Raw genomic sequence first — 22082 nt, 5'->3', positions numbered from 1 at the left:
GTATGTGTATAAATGTGCCCTCTGTTCCCCATTGTCCTTGTCGGTTATTGTTACCATGTCTGTTGGTCTTGTGAGTACCTCTGCTGTTGTATCGGCTTCCATGCTACGTGTTATTGTGCACTTGTTTTACGGGTCTCGTCCCGTGTATTATTTAGAGGTTTACACCTCACTCTTTTGTTTGGGTCTAGAAAATAAAACCCCCCATTATGTGTTCCTGCGCTTGTCTCCTATTATTACACCGTGTGGAAGGGATGCCCGAAAACATTCTCTAGTGGGTACTTATAGGCAGAAAGGCCAGGCGGTTCTAGTGTTAAATGGAATTTAAACTAATAACCCTTTGCTCGCTACAACCTGCAATGTTATAATACAGTGAATCTACACCACCAGATCAGTGAGCATGAAAGAGATATTGCAACAGACTTATTGGCAAGAACGCATTTCTGAAATTTGCTAAAAGCTTCCCAGAAACCAGTAAATAATTGTACAATTATCCCCAGTCAGGGGGAGTTTATATATATCACCACCAATGTAAAACTAGCAGTGCTCAAAGACACATGACATAGAGTATACAAACTTGCAACCTATTGGTTAGGAGTGAATCAATGTTTGTTTCTGCAGTGCCACTTTGTTCATACTTGTGGCTTGGAACATACAGTACCAGTCAAAGTTTCGACACACCTACTCATTCAAGGGTCTTTCTACATTTGTACTATTTTCTACATTGTAGAATAATAGTGAAGACTTAAAAACTATGAAATAACACATGGAGTAACCAAAAAACACATAAACAAATCAAAATACAGTATATTTTAGATTTGAACAAGTTCTTGAAATGTTCCTTATTGACTGACCGTCGTTTATCTTTGCTTATTTGAGCTGTTCTTGCCATAATATGGACTTGGTATTTTACCAAATATGGCTTTCTTCTGTATACCAACCCTACCTTGTCACAACACAACTGATTGGCTCAAATGCATTAAGAATGAAATAAATTCCAGAAAATAACTTTTAACAAGGCACACCTGTTAATTGAAATGCATTCCAGGTGACTACCTCATGAAGCTAGTTGAGAGAATGCCAAGAGTGTGCAAAGTTGTCATCAAGACAAAGGGTGGCTACTTTGAAGAATCTCAAATATAAAATATATTTAGATTTGTTTAACACTATTTTTGTTACCACATGATTCAATATGTCATTTAATAGTGTTCATGTCTTCACTATTATTCTACAATGTAAAAAACAGTTAAACCTGGAATGAGTAGGTCTGTCCAAATGTGACTGGTACTGTATATTAACACACTCTCAAAACATATGGGTATGGTTAGGGTACCGTGGGGTACAAAAAGGTCAAAGGCACACTTCACAGCTACACATATAAACTCACAAGGTACAGATCGGTACCTTGTAGGTATGGGAGATTTTTGTACCCAATATTTTGAATATAAGGTACAATCATCACTGCTTTAAAATATAGGTGGGGGCAATGTACCGGTTGGATTTCAGTAGCATACTTGGGGATGTGGTTAAATATATGTGTATTTGTGCCAACCATCAGTGGAAGTGTTGGAGCAGTTTAATAACCACCCCTTTTTAAAATGTTCACCTAAAATGACATACACAAATTTAACTGTCTGTAACTCAGGACCTGAAGCAAGGATATGCATATTCTTGAGACCATTTGAAAGGAAATACTTTGAAGTTTGTGGAAATGTTAAATTAATGTAGGAGAATATAACACATTAGATCTGGTAAAAGGTAATACAAAGAAAAAAACATGCATTTAAATATATATATATTTTTTACCATCTTTGAAATGCAAGAGAAAGGCCATAATGTATTATTCTAGCCCAGGCGCAATTTAGATTTTGGCCACAAAATGTTGTATCAAGTCTGCCTAATTGTGCCTAATTGGTTTATTAATACATTTTAAATGTCATAACTGTGCACTTCTCATACAATAGCATGGTATTATTTCACTGTAATTGCTACTGTGAATTGGACAGTGCAGTTAGATTAGCAAGAATTTAAGCTTTCTGCCACTATCAGATATGTCTATGTCCTGGGAAATGTTCTTGTTATTTACAACCTCATGCTAATCACGTTAGCCTACGTTAGCTCAACCGTCCCGCGGGTGACCCACCGATACTGTAGAGGTTCCGTTTAAGCGTTTAATAGTTATGCTGATGCAAGTCGAACAACACCTTTGACACTGTTCAGCATACTTTGGAAGATAATGTGTAATTAAAGAGGCACACTTATGTAGAAGTGATATTTCAGTTTTTTATTTTCAATACATTTGCAAAAATGTCTTTGTAACTAGGGGGCAGTATTTTCAAATAGCTGTGCAGCAACGCTCCATATCCAACCTGACAGATCGTCAGAGGATCTGCAGAGAAGAATGGGAGAAATTCCCCAAATACAGGTGTGCCATGCTTGTAGCGTCATACCCAAGAAGACTCGAGGCTGTAAAAGCTGCCAAAAGTGCTTGAACAAAGTACTAAGTAAAAGGTCGGAAAAAAAGGTTTTGCTTTGTCTTTATGGGATATTGTGTGTAGATTCATGAGGGGTAAAAATGATTTAATACATTTTTGAATAAGGCTGTAACATAATAAAATGTGGAAAAGGTCAAGGGGTCTGAATACTTTCGAATGCACTGTATACAAACGCATGTGGACACCCCTTAAAATTTGTCGATTTGGCTATTTCAGCCACACCTTTTGCTGACAGGTATATAAAATGGAGCACACAGCCATGCAATCTCCATAGACAAATATTGGCAGTAGAATGGCCTTACTGAAGAGCTCATTGACTTTCAATTACTTTCAATTGCCATAGGATGCCACCTTTTCAACAAGTCAGTTCGTGAAATTTCTGCCCTGCTAGAGCTGCCCCGGTCAACTGTAATTGCTGTTATTGTGAAGTGAAAACGTCTAGGAGCAACAACGACTCAGCCGTGATGTGGTAGACCACACAAGCGTGTAGCGAGAAAAAATTGTCTGCAACACTCTCTACCGAGTTCCAAACTGCCTCTGGAAGCAACGTCAACACAATAACTGTTCGTCGGGAGCTTCATGAAATGGGTTTTCATGGCCGAGCAGCTGCACAGAAGCCTAAGATCATCATGCGTATTGCCAAGCGTCGGCTGGAGTGGTGTAAAGCTCGCCGCCATTGGATTCTGGAGCAGTGGAAACGCGTTCTCTGAAGTCATGAATCACACTTTACCATCTGGCAGTCTGATGGATGAATCTGGGTTTGGAGGATGCCAGGAGAACACTACTTGCCCCAATGCGTAGTGCCAAATGTAAAGTTTGGTGGAGGAGGAATAATGGTCTGGGGCTGTTTTTCATGGTTCGGACTAGGCTCCTTAGTTCCAGTTAAGGGAAATCTTAACGCTACAGCATACAATGACATTCCAGACGATTCTGTACTTCCAACTTTGTGGCAACAGTTTGGGGAAGGCCCTTTTCTGTTTTAGCATGACAATGCCCCAGTACACAAAGCGTGGTCCATACAGAAATGAGTTGTCGAGATTGGTGTGGAAGAACTTGACTGACCTGCACAGAGCCCTGACCTAAAACCCATCGAACACCTTTGGGATGAATTTGAACGCCGACTGCGAGTCAGGAGTCATCGCCCCCAACATTAGTTCCCGACCTCACTAATGCTCTTGTGGCTGAATGGAGGCAAGTCCCCCCAGTAATGTTCCAGCATCTAGTGGAAAGCCTTCCCAGAAGAGTGGCGGCTGTTATATTAGCAAAGGAGAGACCAACTCCATATTAATAGCCATGATTTTGGAATGAGAGGTCTGACGAGTGGGTGTCCACATACATTTGGCATGTGTAGTGTATGTCAAATATGTACGTTGAAAACTATGTATGTTAAAAGCACTGTATGTTTATTATAAAGACTTATTTTTGTTTGCAGGACAAATGTGAAAATCCACATTTGAAACGGAAATATCCTCAAGTGTGAAGTCTTCCCAAAACACATGGTTCACATGATTTCACATGTGCAAAACGTGGAAATGTCACATGTGCAATCATGTGATCTTTCCATGCCACAATCAGAGCCGGTGACAGGTGGGACTGATGACGTTACAGTGTGGCAAGGATGCGGCAGGTTGGGGACCCTCTCATAGGCCCCTCACAAGCACACACATCCCCAGTAAATACACTATGCATGGAATGGCATTTAAAAAGTCTCAGTGAATGAATCCCTTAACACTAGAGCACTCCGTGACCAGGCACACTGTTCAACTCCACACACTCAAACATGCACACACTCTCTGACTAACCCTAATAAAGACAGAAAGAGAGAGAGGCAGAGAGACAGAGAAAGAAATAGCGCGAGAGAGAGAGAGAGAGAGAGAGAGAGAGAGAGAGAGAGAGAGAGAGAGAGAGAGAGAGAGAGAGAGAGAGAGAGAGAGTCAAGTTATTGTGTACGGGGGAGGTAAGAATGTAGAGAGGACATAATGGATGTTTTCAGTTATACAGAAGGTTATTTCAGTTATACAGAAGGTGTAATGATTTCGCACTGAAAAAGATGTGGCATAAAGCGTAGTTCATCTTTAAATGTTTGTTTTCTTTTCACCGCGTCAGGGAGAGCGGAACAGAATGGCATACTGTTATGGAACAGAATCCATTGTATTGTACTGTGGAGAGACTCAGTTGCTCGGGATGCTAGTTGTGCTACCCAGCTCTCTACTCTACACAGCAATCCAACTATTCAGCCAAACTATTCACAGTCAAACTTTGAGCTTGTTTGCTCAAGGAAAAGAAGCAAATGCTACCTCTGTACCCAAGCCAAAACGTGTGCCGTCTGTGGCGTTTTACACTGAAAAGGAGTCTTGCTCTCACAATGTAGGAATGCAGATGATTCAATTTGCTCAGGACAAGATGCCACTGCCATCGCAACACAACGTGTGAGCACTGATGAGTTGTTCAGCTTGTGTTTGCGTCTGTATTGAGCACTGTGTACACCTGTAGACTCCTTCTCTAAGATGTGTAATGATTCTAAAGCTGCTCCAGCTCTTTGCACTGACACTAATATAACAGGAGTGCCACGAGGGAGGACAATATAGCAATATAAAGAATATTAGCCTCCTGAGCTGAAAAGTCTATATATTTTCCCTGCCCACCATATGTCTGTGTTGCTGTGTCACCTGGGTTGGATAGGACATTGCAAGCAGACGAAGAGGGATACGTTAAGCTTATGAAGCACCATAGCAATAGTAAAACACTATGGAGTATGTGTCCAGGGCCCCACCATTTAGGGAATATGGTGTCATTTGGGACAAATCCCTGGTCTATTCCCCTTACTGTTGTTCCAAGTTACAGCAGTGAAGGTTCCGACTCTAATACCACACTCACATTTCCACACCCCTCCTTCTTACGCCTGCTATTTAGTTAGCGAGCCCAGCTTGTCCCCTACCCCTCTAGACAAGGAATATTATTGGATTGAACTCATGTTAATTTGTTCGGAGCTGGCATGAAATTGTTTCTGTTAATAAAAAATATACACGCTCGGTGGCAGGGCCAGGGCCGAGGCACGAAGAAGATTACTGGTTTTAAGTCAGAGGAGGAGAAGATGAGGCGAGGAGAGGGCCTGACAAGAGTAGAGCGGAGAGGGGCTTAGAGAGGCTGTTAAGGCAGCGTGTCTGTATGTGAATTCACTGCTTCTCTCTGATAGCTAAAGTGGAGGGGAGTTAAAAGGCAAGGCCAGATGTGCTCTTTACGGCTCCATACATACACTCCTCTTCCTCTTCCTCCACCTCCTCCCTCCATTGCTCTGATGTCTTTTATTCTCTCCAGCTTTCAAACTCTCTCTCTCTCTCTCTCTCTCTCTCTCTCTCTCTCTCTCTCTCTCTCTTTCACCCTTTATCTCTCTTTCAACACACAAACCCACATGGAAACACACAAGTATTCACGCAAGCACGCAAACAGAAATGCATGTGTCATGTTCGCACGCACATGACATCAGTGACATCAGTGGCCTGATCAGTGGCCTGATCAGTGGCCTGAGGACAGAAGGTTGCGTGTCCTGGTGTCTGTGTGAGTCTTTAAAACAGTGTTGATCACCAGAGACCTTGCATAACCTCATTACCATAAGGCTGGCGTTGACCTTCCCACTGCCCATCTCCCCTTACCTGTCACTGGGGAGGACATTGTGAGGGATGGGGCTACTACAAACACATGCAAGGACACACACTCAAACATCCGATAACACACACACACAAACAAACACTAAATCACTCACCCAATAACACAGACACACTCAATCACCCAATAACACACACACACTCAATCACCCAGTAACACACACACTCAATCACTCAATAACACAGACAGACAATAGCCTGTCCAGTAATTAGGAGCATTGGTCCCGCTAAGACGTGAGCCATTATGTTTTCCATCTGTGTATTGGTCCTGATGCACTGACTGTTACTGCTGTGTTCTCTCTGTCCGTGTTTTTATCTCCCTGAGGCATTGTAGAGAGCAGCAAGCAGCTCCATCAACACTAGACCTTTGTTCACCTTAGTCCAGTGTGTGGTGTAACAGGTCCAGTGTCAGCTCACCGTCTCAACGTTCCATTTAGACCTCCGACAGAGCACACCACTTCTAGAGATAAGACCAGAGCTTGCCACATGATTAAGATCTCCCAGTTAACACTAAAGTCTCTCTCTCTCTCTCTCTCTCTCTCTCTCTCTCTCTCTCTCTCTCTCTCTCTCTCTCTCTCTCTCCATTTTGGATCTATAGGGGTGTGTAAAGTATACAGTGGCAGTACTCACCTGTACTCCAATGAGAACCGTGTGAGCTCAGTGCCATTATGGATCCATTTGAACTCCAGGGGCCAGCTCCCCTCCGCCATACATGTCAACACCAGCCTGTTACGCTCCAGGTGCAACTGGCTCCGCACCGGCTCCGTCTTAAAGTAGGGCGGCACATCATCTGGAGAGAGAGAGAGAGAGAGAGAGAGAGAGAGAGAGAGAGAGAGAGAGAGAGAGAGAGAGAGAGAGAGAGAGAGAGAGAGAGAGAGAGAGAGAGAGAGAGAGAGAGAGAGAGAGAGAGAGAGAGATAAGTATACCCATAGACATATGGACAGAGAGAGTGGTTCAGACTGTATACCACGGGTATATATTACTGCTCTAATTACGTTGGTAACCAGTTTATAATAGCAATAATGCACCTCTGGGGTTTGTAGTATATGGCCAATATACCACACCTCCTCGAGCAATTATTATAATTATACAGCGATTCATGAGACAGGATTCATGAGTCGAGAAGAGCTAAGATATGTGGATTGGAGATATGGGTTCTGTTAAGCATGACATACTGTATTGCTTTCCCCAGCCCAAACAGGGTTAGATAGAAGAGGAAAAAGACAGGGAAATGCTTTCCCCAGCCCAAACAGGGTTAGATAGAAGAGGAAAAAGACAGGGAAATGCTTTCCCCAGCCCAAACAGGGTTAGATAGAAGAGGAAAAAGACAGGGAAATGCTTTCCCCAGCCCAAACAGGGTTAGATAGAAGAGGAAAAAGACAAGGGAAATGCTTTCCCCAGCCCAAACAGGGTTAGATAGAAGAGGAAAAAGACAAGGGAAATGCTTTCCCCAGCCCAAACAGGGTTAGATAGAAGAGGAAAAAGACAGGGAAATGCTTTCCCCAGCCCAAACAGGGTTAGATAGAAGAGGAAAAAGACAGGGAAATGCTTTCCCCAGCCCAAACAGGGTTAGATAGAAGAGGAAAAAGACAAGGGAAATGCTTTCCCCAGCCCAAACAGGGTTAGATAGAAGAGGAAAAAGACAGGGAAATGCTTTCCCCAGCCCAAACAGGGTTAGATAGAAGAGGAAAAAGACAGGGAAATGCTTTCCCCAGCCCAAACAGGGTTAGATAGAAGAGGAAAAAGACAAGGGAAATGCTTTCCCCAGCCCAAACAGGGTTAGATAGAAGAGGAAAAAGACAGGGAAATGCTTTCCCCAGCCCAAACAGGGTTAGATAGAAGAGGAAAAAGACAGGGAAATGCTTTCCCCAGCCCAAACAGGGTTAGATAGAAGAGGAAAAAGACAGGGAAATGCTTTCCCCAGCCCAAACAGGGTTAGATAGAAGAGGAAAAAGACAGGGAAATGCTTTCCCCAGCCCAAACAGGGTTAGATAGAAGAGGAAAAAGACAGGGAAATGCTTTCCCCAGCCCAAACAGGGTTAGATAGAAGAGGAAAAAGACAGGGAAATGCTTTCCCCAGCCCAAACAGGGTTAGATAGAAGAGGAAAAAGGTTGAAATCCCTTCATCATTCTCTCCGTGCCTCTCCATTTCGCTTTGTCTCTTTTCTCTGTCTGTGTTTGTGAACATGTAGAAGCACAGAGTGAAGAGTACAGAGCACTGAGGATACAACAGAATAGATGATGCTACACACACACACACACACACACACACACACACACACACACACCCACACACACAAACATACACACACAGTCTTGTATAACTAGCCTTGTGGGGACACACAATTCAGTCAATTCAAACACACACACACACCTCCATCAAACCAGCTCCAAATTCACCTCACTGTCATACTCCCTGGTGGATGTGAAAGCTCACTCTTGATAGATGGTACTACAATTAACACCTCGTGCTTGATGATGATTGTAAATATAGACCAATTTAATTGGATGGTTGGATAATATAATTTTCAAATGAGCTAATAATCAAGAATTGGAATTAAACTGTCAAAATGATCTATTGGCTTGGTTTTTGCACTGCTATTTTGGCTCCACCAATCCAACAGAGGTAGGGTTAGTAAAACTGATGAAAGAAAGGGGGAAAGATGGAGATGGATTCAGTCTATAAACAGAGGTAGCCAAGAAGAGAAGGCAATTGGTAGGCAGTATGATGGAATGAGCGATAAATGGAAGAGAAGACAATTGGTAGGCAGTATGATGGAGTGAGGGATAGATGGAAGAGAAGACAATTGGTAGGCAGTATGATGGAATGAGCGATAAATGGAAGAGAAGACAATTGGTAGGCAGTATGATGGAGTGAGGGATAAATGGAAGAGAAGACAATTGGTAGGCAGTATGATGGAATGAGGGATAAATGGAAGAGAAGGCAATTGGTAGGCAGTATGATGGAGTGAGGGATAAATGGAAGAGAAGACAATTGGTAGGCAGTATGATGGAGTGAGGGGTAAATGGAAGAGAAGGCAATTGGTAGGCAGTATGATGGAATGAGGGATAAATGGAAGAGAAGACAATTGGTAGGCAGTATGATGGAGTGAGGGATAAATGGAAGAGAAGACAATTGGTAGGCAGTATGATGGAATGAGGGATAAATGGAAGAGAAGACAATTGGTAGGCAGTATGATGGAGTGAGGGATAAATGGAAGAGAAGACAATTGGTAGGCAGTATGATGGAGTGAGGGATAAATGGAAGAGAAGACAATTGGTAGGCAGTATGATGAGTGAGGGGATAAATGGAAGAGAAGACAATTGGTAGGCAGTATGATGGAGTGAGGGATAAATGGAAGAGAAGACAATTGGTAGGCAGTATGATGGAGTGAGGGATAAATGGAAGAGAAGACAATTGGTAGGCAGTATGATGGAGTGAGGGGTAAATGGAAGAGAAGACAATTGGTAGGCGGTATGATGGAGTGAGAGATACATGGAAGAGAAGACAATTGGTAGGCAGTATGATGGAGTGAGGGATAAATGGAAGAGAAGACAATTGGTAGGCAGTATGATGGAGTGAGGGATAAATGGAAGAGAAGACAATTGGTAGGCAGTATGATGGAGTGAGGGATAAATGGAAGAGAAGACAATTGGTAGGCAGTATGATGGAGTGAGGGATAAATGGAAGAGAAGACAATTGGTAGGCAGTATGATGGAGTGAGGGATAAATGGAAGAGAAGACAATTGGTAGGCAGTATGATGGAGTGAGGGATAAATGGAAGAGAAGACAATTGGTAGGCAGTATGATGGAGTGAGGGATAAATGGAAGAGAAGACAATTGGTAGGCAGTATGATAGAGTGAGGGGTAAATGGAAGAGAAGACAATTGGTAGGCAGTATGATGGAGTGAGGGATAAATGGAAGAGAAGACAATTGGTAGGCAGTATGATGGAGTGAGGGGTAAATGGAAGAGAAGACAATTGGTAGGCAGTATGATGGAGTGAGGGATAAATGGAAGAGAAGACAATTGGTAGGCAGTATGATGGAGTGAGGGATAAATGGAAGAGAAGACAATTGGTAGGCAGTATGATGGAGTGAGGGATAAATGGAAGAGAAGACAATTGGTAGGCAGTATGATGGAGTGAGGGATAAATGGAAGAGAAGACAATTGGTAGGCAGTATGATGGAGTGAGGGATAAATGGAAGAGAAGACAATTGGTAGGCAGTATGATGGAGTGAGGGATAAATGGAAGAGAAGACAATTGGTAGGCAGTATGATGGAGTGAGGGATAAATGGAAGAGAAGACAATTGGTAGGCAGTATGATGGAGTGAGGGATACATGGTAGAGAAGACAATTGGTAGGCAGTATGATGGAGTGAGGGGTAAATGGAAGAGAAAGCCAGGAGGTGAATGATGTACATGAGAAAGACTGGAAGGGAAAAATAAAAATGTAGAGGATAGGAGGGTGATGGCTTGTAGAGATAGATGGTTTCACAGCCTCCTTAGTGTGGGTTAATGCTAATGTTATGCGTGGTGGAGAATAGGAGGGAAGTTTATGAAAATGAGGGAGATTGAGGCGTGCAAGAGATTTTATTAGACGGCTGAGACTAATTGTTCCCTAGTGATCTGGGCTGTGCTTTTATCTGTGATAGAGAGATAAAGAGAAAGAGAGAGAGAGAGAGAGAGAGAGAGAGAGAGAGAGAGAGAGAGAGAGAGGAGCACATAGTGGGGACCAGCCCCATAACACATTGAACACTGATGGGTATCACATGTCTCCTCTGTGCTCTCTCATTAGACAACCAAGAGACTGGGCTGCTTTACAGGGATGAATGGTGGGCCTGAAGAGTCAACACAGGTTTTACTGGACCACTGAGGTCCAGTAGGGGTATGTGGGGACATGTAGGGGTATGTGGGGACATGTAGGGGTATGTGGGGATATTTAGGGGTATGTAGGGCATGTAGGGGTATGTGGGGACATGTAGGGGTATGTGGGGACATGTAGGGATATGTAGGGACATGTAGGGATATGTAGAGACATGTAGGGGTATGTGGGGACATGTATGGGTATGTGGGGACATGTAGGGGTATGTAGGGACATGTAGGGACACGTAGGGGTATGTGGGAACATGCAGGGACATGTAGGGGTATGTAGGGACATGTAGGGGTATTTAGGGACATTTAGGGGTATGTGGGGACATTTAGGGGTATGTGGGGACATGTAGGTGTATGTGGGGACATGTAGGGACATGTAGGGGTATTTGGGGACATGTAGGGTTATATAGGGACATGTAGGGACATGTAGGGGTATGTGGGGACATGTAGGGACATGCAGGGGTATGTAGGGACATGTAGGGGTATGTGGGGACATGTAGGGATATGTAGGGACATGTAGGGGTATGTGGGACATGTATGGGTATGTGGGGACATATAGGGACATGCAGTTGTATGTAGGGACATGTAGGGGTATGTGGTGACATGTAGGGGTATGTAGAGATATGTAGGGACATGTAGGGGTATGTAGGGACATGTAGGGGTATGTGGGGACATGTAGGGGTATGTGGGGACATGTAGAGGTATCTGGGGACATGTAGGGGTATGTGGGGACATGTAGGGGTATGTTGGGACATTTAGGGGTATGTGGGGACATGTTGGGGTATGTGGGGATATGTAGGGATATGTAGGGACATGTAGGGGTATGTGGGGACATGTAGGGGTATGTGGGGACATGTAGGGGTATGTGGGGACGTGTAGGGGTATGTGGGGACGTGTAGGGGTATATGGGGACATGTAGGGGTATGTGGGGACATGTAGGGGTATGTGGGGACATCTAGGGGTATGTGGGGACATGTAGGGGTATGTGGGGACATGTAGGGGTATGTGGGGATATGTAGGGATATGTGGGGACATGTAGGGGTATGTGGGGACATGTAGGGACATGTAGGGGTTGTGGGGACATGTACTGTAGAGAGGCATTTGGGGACCTTCAGCCTGTGAGAGAACATGTGGTTGTTCAGTATCCAACGGCACTTGAATGGATGTTATGGATGTAATTCTGATTCACAACGTACTTTCACTTCTTTCTATGGAGGGAATGAAATAATGGAGTAAGCCACTGTTCAAGAGGTAGGAACAACAGAGAGATACAATGGGGAAGAACGCCAGGGGCTGTATATTCCATGTCAGTTCCCATGAATACAAACACTCCCATCACACACACACACTCACTCACACACACACACACACACACACACACACACACACACACACACACACACACACACACACACACACACACACACACACACACACACACACACACACACACACACACACACACACACACACAGACATGTGCAAGCCCCCCCCCCAGTCAAGGTTTCACATCTGCACACACTACAAAGCAATTCATGTTTGATGAGGGTGGCTGTATTGTAGCTCATCTGCATACACTAGATCTAATGGGTCCCTAGTAGGTTTGCAACATTCCTGGATCTTTTAATAAAATCCCTGGTTTTCCAGAAATCCTGGTTGGAGGATTCTGGATTTCCTGCTTATTCCCTCCTGACTCCGGGAATCTTCCAACAGTGATTTCGGGAAAACGAGAGAATTTATTGAAAGTTCCAAGGAATTTAGACCCTACATTTACAAAGAGAGGTCGTCTCAAATCCAGTTGGTGCATGTGTGTTCCTCGCTGTGTGTGTGTGTGTGTGTGGTGTGTGTTTAATTTACTGAGCAGTCAATTAAAGCTACTCTTTCATTAATGAGAACACTGCCAGGTGTAAATTGTTGCCCTAGGGTTAACATCCATAATAGAATAGATTCTCTCATTTCCAAAATAGGATCTAGTAACTTTTCATTCCTCTCACCTTTCTCTCTCCTTAATATGTGCCTTTTCACAAGTGGTGGAGTGCTAATTAAACTGTCTGAAGTTGGAAAGTAATAGTACACACACACACACACACGCACACACACACACACACACACACACACACACACACACACACACACACACACACACACACACACACACACACACACACACACACACACACACACACACACACACACACACACACACACATTGCATCGCAATGTAGGTTCCATTCTATGAGATTATTGGGGCATATTCTAACGCAAAGTATAATGGGAGGAGAGTCACACCAGTGAGTAGCTAGTCTACAGTAACACTCATCCATCCACCTGGGCCTCCTTACTCCCAGTCCGGTTCCCAACAGGTCTCCAGTGGCTGCCAGTAACAGACAGCTTCTCTCTGTCTCAGCTCATTCCCAAGAGAACAGCACAGCTCCCAGGTCCCAGGTCCCAGCTCCCAGTTAGCTAGGCTACATACATATTTCATCTAGCCCTGGGTACTAAACACACACACAGTGGGCAGAGCACACAGAGCATGTGTGTATGGATGTGTGTGGGTGTGGGTGTGTGGTGAAGATGTCCGTCAGTGGAAGGTCTGCTCTGCTGGTGGTCTGGCTGGGCTGTTAAGCACTCCCACTGGGTGTGAGATCTGTTCTGGAGCATGTGGTTATTTAGCGCAATGGCCTGGCCCTGTCTGTGTGTGGGGTGTGCCAATCTGTTCCAGGGCCTGTCATTATTTAGCCCAGTGGCCTGGCCCTGTCTGTGTGCGGGGTGTGCCAATCTGTCCCAGGGCCTGTCATTATTTAGCCCAGTGGCCTGGCCCTGTCTGAGTGCGTGCTGGTGACCGCCACTATCTGTCCCACTGAGACAATCATAGCCAGGCCACAGCCAAGCAGGCCCTCCTTCTTCCTAAACACTGCAAACACACAAACACACACATTCACACACTAACACACAGTGATCATCCACTGCCCAGACACATGCAAAGACACACAGAAACAAAGAACCACACACACACCACAGTGTACATTCAGATCCACTTTGGCCTGGCTCCGGCTTACAGGCCTATTTGTTCTGTGGCATGGCCAGATCATCTCTCCATAGCTCTTTATATAACTACATTTCCCATGAGGCAGTGGGGCTGGCCAATAATCCCTCCTCCCATCTGTTGGTCCTACAAAGCCCCCTGGTACACATCAGTTCAGATGTCCATTCACTACAGTTGGCCAGTCCCAGAGCCCCCAAATCCCAGGAGTGGGCAGGATACTGGGTCAGAGTGGGGGTGTGGGGTTTGGGAGACACCAAGGCTCCCTAGTGGCCAGCCAAACCAACAGCACACAACCAACACACCAAGGCTATTTCTCGATGTGCCTTTACTCTATTCCTTGCTTCCTCTCTCCTCGCCTCCTTCTCAAACAGAGTATGAGATCCAAGGTCCCTCCCCTCAGACCTTCTCATTTGATTCATTTTGAGAGGGAGGCCATGAGAAAGGACGTAAGGAACTGAGAAAGAGCCCAATGCCTCAAATGTTTTTTTTCCCTTGCAACCTTCACCATCTCTGATGCTAAGATGCCCAGTCCGTTGTTGTGACCAGGCGCCACCGACCCTCCACCCTCCTGCCTCTCACTGTGGGGATAAGATAGGAAGGCCTTGACACCATAAATCAGAGAGGTAAAACATTAAAAGTCATCTCCCTTCTTTAACGGCCTCGCTGGAGAAGGACGCAGGCTCGTAAATCTGCTGGCTAACCTTTCGGCGTGACAGGGTAAGCTCTCAGCGCACGCTCCCACCTTTATCACTCACCCCAGAGCCATCGCTCCTCTCCCTAATAACATCAAAACAGAATGACACGGTGCAAGGAATGAGATGAAACACTGCCTCCCACGCAGAGAAGAGCTTTTAATATGGACGTGTGTGTGTTTGTGGCGTGTGGTGTGTGTGTACTTAATTGTGTTTGTGTTATGGAAGTGAAAGAAAGACACTGTGTGTAACTCTTTGTGTCAGAGAGCGAGGAACGCAATATTATGTTTGCGTGTGTGTCTGTGAATATGTATCTCCCTCAGACATGTGTGTGAGCAAGCAGGTTTAATTTCTCTGAAGAGCCAGAAATAAAAGCCTCTGTTGCGGACGAGGCGGGCTTCGTGCGTCGCTGCATGCTCTGAGCAAATTATGCCATTATGTTCATGAGAGCAAATCAAATCCTGCATTACTGAGACAATAAAGGCTAAGATGGGTCCCGCGTGTCAGGATCACATGACTAAAGCCCTGGAACATCCCCACAAACAACCTGCACATCAACCAACTACTCAGAAACACTCTGGTCACAGCTGATATGAGGAGTGGGGTGTTGTACGCACAAACTGGAAAAGCTACTGTAACAGACAGAAAGAGGGAGGGAGGAAGGAGAGAGAAGTACGAGGACACACACACAGTACATACACAAGCAACCTGACTAAACCAAACCACAGGGATGGGGTGTGTCCACTGGTCGCCTCTGGACTGTTGAAATATTAAAGCAGTAAAGCAATGTTCTTTATCGGTCAATAATGTATGGTTAGGTTACTGGGGAATCTCACTGAGAGAATATAGAGGTGAATATAGGCCCCATAGCACACAGAAACACACACACACACACACACACACACACACACACACACACACACACGCGCGCGCACACCAAGGGCAATGGTAGTTGTTTGGGTACAGACGTAAACTTCTTCCACGGTTGAGGATATTTCCATTGCATGTCGTGTTGTACTCTGACTGGAGACATTAGCATAAGCATGATGACATTTCTCTGTAATGGTGATGTCACATCACTGCCTTATCATTCATTATGTGTTGACATGTGCACTGAATGTATCAAACATTAGGAACACCTTACGCTAATATTGAGTTGCACCCCCTTTTGCCCTCAGAACAAGCTGAATTTGTTGGGGCATGGACTCTATAAGGTGTCAACAGCTTTCCACGGGGATGCTGGCCCATGTTGACTCCAACGCTTCCCTCAGTTGTGTCAAGTTGGCTGGATGTCCTTAGGGTGGTGGACCATTATTGATACACACAGGAAAGAGTTGAGCTTTGGAACATCTACATTTTTAAAAGTCTAATAAATCCATGTAATATCGCCTACACCTTCACAATAAATCCATGTAATATCGCTTACACCTTCACAATAAATCCATGTAATATCGCTTACACCTTCACAATAAATCCATGTAATATCGCTTACACCTTCACAATAAATCCATGTAATATCGCCTACAACTTCACAATAAATCCATGTAATATCGCATACACCTTCACAATAAATCCATGTAATATCGCCTACACCTTCACAATAAATCAATGTAATATCGCCTACGCCTTCACAATAAATCCATGTAATATCGCCTACACCTTCACAATAAATCAATGTAATATCGCCTACGCCTTCACAATAAATCCATGTAATATCGCCTACACCTTCACAATAAATCCATGATTTATTTTAGACATGTCTAAAGAGGCATGTTTCAGAAGAACAGAATAGCATACTCTGAGTTGTCCTTATGTGTCACGCCCTGACCATAGATAGCCTTTTATTTTCTATGTTGTGTAGGTCAGGGTGTGACTAAGGTGGGTTATGTAGGTTGTTTTATGTCTATGTTGGCCTGGTATGGTTCCCAATCAGAGGCAGCTGTTTATCGTTGTCTCTGATTGGGGATCATATATATACAGCCATTTCCCCACTGTTTTTTTGTGGGATCTTGTTTTTGTGTTGACTTCACGTTTCATTTGTTCTGTATTGTTTTGGTGAGTTTAATTTATTAAACATGTGGAACTGTACGCACGCTGCGCCTTGGTCCATTAATGTCAATGATCGTGAAAGAAGATCCCACCACCCACGGACCAAGCAGCATGCCCATGAGGAGCATGGATCCTAGGCCTGGGAGGAAAGCCAGGAGTGGAGGGCATCCTAGACTTGGGACGAAATAATGGCTGGAGACAAAAGCCTGCCATGGAAGCAGGTGGAAGCAGCGAAGGAGGGACAGCGGCGAAACCGGGGTTCGCGGCCACAACGTAGTCCCAAGAAGCAGTCTCAAACAATGTTTTTCGGGGGGTGGCACACAGGGGTGGTCGGCGACGCTGAGGGGTGAGTCAGAGACCATGGAGGAAGCGATGGAGAGATTGAGTGAGAGTGAACGGAGGGGTGAGATAGAGACCTTCGAGGAGGGGCTGGCGAAATGTGAAGAGAGTGAAGCGGAAGAGCTGTTGGTCTGGCTGGAGAGGCAAGACAGTTGCCCTGAGGAGCGTGTTAGCCGTCCAATGCCACCTGTGTCAGCTCCCCGTATTCGTCCTGAGGAGCGTGTCATCTGTCTGGAACCATCTGTGCCGGCTCCACGCACCAGGTCTCCAGTGCGCCTCCACAGCCCAGTACGACCTGTGCCAGCTCTCCGCACTCGCTTTGAGGAGCGTGTTATTGTTCCAGTGCAATGTGTGCCGGTTCTACGCACCGTGTCTCCAGCGCGCCCGGTACGTCCTGTGCCAGCTCCCCACACTTGCCGTGTTAAGGTTGTCATCTGTCCAGGACACGTTGTGCCAGCTCTCTCCCCAGACCGGTACGCCCTGTGCCAGCTCCACGCACCAGGCCTCCAGCGATGGTCTGCAGTCCGGAGCCTCCTGCGACGGTTCCCAGTCCAGAGCGTCCAGCAACGGTTCCCAGTCCGGAGCCTCCAGCGACGATCCAGGGCACGGAGCCTCCAGCGATGATCCATGGCACGGAGCCTCCAGCGATGATCCATGGCACGGAGCCTCCAGCGATGATCCATGGCCCGGAGCCTCCAGTGATGATCCATGGTCCGGAGCCTCCTGCGAGGGTTCCTACCTTTCTAAAGTCTTTGAAAGCAAAGTTAACAAACAGATCACCGACCATTTCAAATCCCACTGTACCTTCTCCACTATGCAATCTGGTTTCCGAGCTGGTCATGGGTGCACCTCAGGCACGCTCAAGGTCCTAAACGATATCATAGCCGCCATCGATAAAAGACAATACCGTATAGCTGTATTTATCGACCTGGCCAAGGTGAACCCGCCCGCCCATCTAGCATCACTACTCTGGACGGTTCTGACTTAGAATATGTGGACAACTACAAATATCTTGTTGTCTGGTTAGACTGTAAACTCTCCTTCCAGACTCACATGAAGCATCTCCAATCCAAAATTAAATTTAGAATCGGCTTCCTATTTCACAACAAAGCATCCTTCACTCATGCTGCCGAACATACCCTTGTAAAACGGACTATGCTACCAAATCATTGACTTCAGTGATGTAATTTGCAAAATAGCCTACAACTCTACTATCACAGTGCCATCCATTTTGTCACCAAAGCCTCATATACTACCCACCACTGCGACATGGTTCCTCTCATTGGCTGGCCCTTGCTTCATACTCGTCCCCAAACCCACTGGCTCCAGGTCATCTTTGCTAGGTAAAGTCCCACCTTATCTCAGCTCACTGGTCACCATAGCAGCACCCACCCGTAGCACGCGCTCCAGTAGGTATATTTCACCAGTCACCCCCAAAGCCAACTCCCCCTTTGGCCGCCTCTCCTTCCAGTTCTCTGCTGCCAATGACTGGAACGAACTGCAAAAATCACTGAAGCTGGAGACTTATATCTCCCTCGCTAACTTTAAGCATCAGCTGTCAGAGCAGCTTACCAATCATTGCACCTGTACATAGCCCATCTGTAAATAGCACTACCTCATCCCCATATAGTTTTTTTGTTGCTCCTTTGCACCCAAGTATCTCTACTTGCACATTAATCTTCTGCACATCTATCACTCCAGTGTTTAACTCCCTCCACCTACCCAAGGATGTCAGAGTACAAAAATCAGTTAACCACCTAAATGAGGAACTCAATTGAACCTTGTGCAATACCCTAGATGCAGTTGCACCCTTAAAAACAAAAAACATTTGACATAAGGAACTAGCTCCCAGGTATAAAGAAAATACCTGAGCTTTGAAGCAAGCTTCCAGAAAATTGTCTTCCGACTAAGACAGTGCCGTGCAGTATCGAAGAGACCGCACTGCTGCTCGATCATCCTATTTTTCCAACTTAACTAAGGAAAATAAGAACAATCCAACATTTATTTTTGATACTGTCGAAAAGCTAACTAAAAAGCAGCATTCCCCAAGAGAGGAAAAATAATGAAAAGCTGTGGCGCAGCAACTCACTGCCTTCCTGAAGACAAACAATGTATACGAAACGCTTCAGTCTGGTTTTAAACCCCATCATAGCACTGAGACTGCACTTGTGACCTTTTAATGTCATCAGACAGAGGCTCTGCATCTGTCCTCGTGCTCCTAGACTTTAGTGCTGCTTTTGATACCATCGATCACCACATTATTTTGGAGAGATTGGAAACCCAAATTGGTCTACATGGACAAGTTCTGGCCTGGTTTAGATCTTATCTGTCGGAAATATATCAGTTTGTCTCTGTGGATGGTTTGTCCTCTGACAAATCAACTGTAAAATTCGGTGTTCCTCAAGGCTCTGTTTTAGGACCACTATTGTTTTCACTATATACACTGCTCAAAAAAATAAAGGGAACACTTAAACAACACAATGTAACTCCAAGTCAATCATACTTGAAATCAAACTGTCCACTTAGGAAGCAACACTGATTGACAATATATTTCACATGCTGTTGTACAAATGGAATAGACAACAGGTGGACATTATAGGCAATTAGCAAGACACCCCCAATAAAGGAGTGGTTCTGCAGGTGGTGACCACAGACCACTTCTCAGTTCCTATGCTTCCTGGCTGATGTTTTGGTCACTTTTGAATGCTGGCGGTGCATTCACTCTAGTGGTAGCATGAGACGAAGTCTACAACCCACACAAGTGACTCAGGTAGTGTAGCTCATCCAGGATGGAACATCAATACGAGCTGTGGCAAGGAGGTTTGCTGTGTCTGTCAGCGTAGTGTCCAGAGCATGGAGGCGCTACCGGGAGACAGGCCAGTACATCAGGAGACGTGGAGGAGGCCGTATAAGGGCAACAACCCAGCAGCAGGACCGCTACCTACGCCTTTGTGCAAGGAGGAGCAGGAGGAGCACTGCCAGAGCCCTGCAAAATGACCTCCAGCGGGCCACAAATGTGCATGTGTCTGCTCAAAGGGTCAGAAACAGACTCCATGAGGGTGGTATGAGGGCCCAACGTTCACAGGTGGGGGTTGTGCTTACAGCCCAACACCGTGCAGGACGTTTGGCATTTGCCAGAGAACACCAAGATTGGCAAATTCGCCACTGGCGCCCTGTGCTCTTCACAGATGAAAGCAGGTTCACACTGAGCACATGTGACAGACGTGACAGAGTCTGGAGACGCCGTGGAGAACGTTCTGCTGCCTGCAACATCCTCCAGCATGACCAGTTTGGCGCTGATCAGTCATGGTGTGGGGTGGCATCTCTTTGGGGAGCCGCAGAGCGGAGGTAGCCAGAGGCAGAGGTAGCCTGACTGCCATTAGGTACCGAGATGAGATCCTCAGACCCCTTGTGAGACCATATGCTGGTGCAGTTGGCCCTGGGTTCCTCGTAATGCAATACAATGCTAGACCTCATGTGGCTGGAGTGTGTCAGCAGTTCCTGCAAGAGGAAGGCATTGATGCTATGGACTGGCCTGCCCGTTCCCCAGACCTGAATCCAATTGAGCACATCTGGGACATCATGTCTCGCTCCATCCACCAACGCCACGTTACACCACAGACTGTCCAGGAGTTGGCGGATGCTTTTGTCCAGGTCTGGGAGGAGATCCCTCAGGAGACCAATATGCATATCCTTGATTCAAGTCCTGAGCTACAGGCAGTTAGATTTGGGTATGTCATTTTAGGCGGAAATTGAGATGGAGGTTCCGATCCTCAAGAGATTTTAACCTCCCCTACACGCACTCTTGTTGACTTATTGGCTGTTCTAAGGCCAGCTACTACTACAGCCTTGCAGTGTGGTAAAGTACTTAAGTAAAAAATACTTTAAAGTACGACTTAAGTAGTTTTTTGGGGGATCTGTACTTTACTTGACTAGTTACAGTTGAAGTCAGAAATTTCCATACATACAGTGACCAACTACATTTAAACTCAGTTTTTCACAATTCCTGACATTTAATCCTAGTAAAAATTCCCTGTTTTAGGTCAGTTAGGATCACCACTTTATTTTAACAATGTGAAACGTCAGAATAATAGTAGAGAGAATGATTTATTTCAGCTTTTATTTCTTTCATCACATTCCCAGTGGGTCAGAAGTTTACATACACTCAATTAGTATTTGGTAGCATTGCCTTTAATTGTGTAACGTGGGTCAAACGTTTTGGGTAGCCTTCCACAAGCTTCCCCAATAAGTTGGGTGGATTTTGGCCCATTCCTCCTGACAGAGCTGGTGTAACTGAGTCAGGTTTGTTGGCCTGCTCGCACATGCTTTTTCAGATCTGCCCACAAATGTTCTATAGGGTTGAGGTCAGGGCTTTGTGATGGCCACTCCAATACCTCGACTTTGTTGTCCTGAAGCCATTTTGCCACAACTTTGGAAGTATGTTTGGGGTCATTGTCCATTTATTAAGACCCATTTGCGACCAAGCTTTAACTTCCTGACTGATGTCTTCCTGACTGATGCTGCCACCCCGTGCTTCATGGTTGGGATGGTGTTCTCTCCCCCTTTTTCCTCCACACATAACGATGGTCATTATTATTTATTTTTTTTCATCAGACCAGAGGACATTTCTCCAAAAAGTATGATCTTTGTCCCCATGTGCAGTTGCAAACCCTAGTCTGGCTTTTTATGGCGGTTTTGGAGCAGTGGCTTCTTCATTGCAGAATGGTCTTTCAGGTTATGTCGATATTGGACTCGTTTTACAGTGGATACAGATACTTTTGTACCTGTTTCCTCCAGCACCTTCACAATGTTGTTTGCCCTTCTTCTGGGATTGATTCACACTTTTTCCACCAAAGTACGTTCATCTCTAGGAGACAGAGCGCGTTTCCTTCCTGAGCGGTATGACGGCTGCGTGGTCCCATGG

At 45.3% G+C, this 22082-nt stretch overlaps 1 protein-coding gene across 1 annotated transcript in view; it reads right to left on the bottom strand.

The window, feature by feature from the left end:
* LOC139376789 (sidekick cell adhesion molecule 2b) overlaps positions 1–22082 on the bottom strand; it is a 459837-nt gene that overhangs the window by 129163 nt on the left and 308592 nt on the right. The window contains exon 2 of the mRNA XM_071119717.1: positions 6788–6947. Coding sequence (XP_070975818.1) covers positions 6788–6947 — 160 coding nt within the window. The remainder of the gene's footprint in view (positions 1–6787; positions 6948–22082) is intronic.

This window comes from Oncorhynchus clarkii, chromosome 20, assembly GCF_045791955.1.
Source record: "Oncorhynchus clarkii lewisi isolate Uvic-CL-2024 chromosome 20, UVic_Ocla_1.0, whole genome shotgun sequence".
In the NCBI taxonomy this organism is placed as follows: domain Eukaryota; kingdom Metazoa; phylum Chordata; class Actinopteri; order Salmoniformes; family Salmonidae; genus Oncorhynchus; species Oncorhynchus clarkii.
This window is presented reverse-complemented; position numbering and strand designations above follow the sequence as displayed.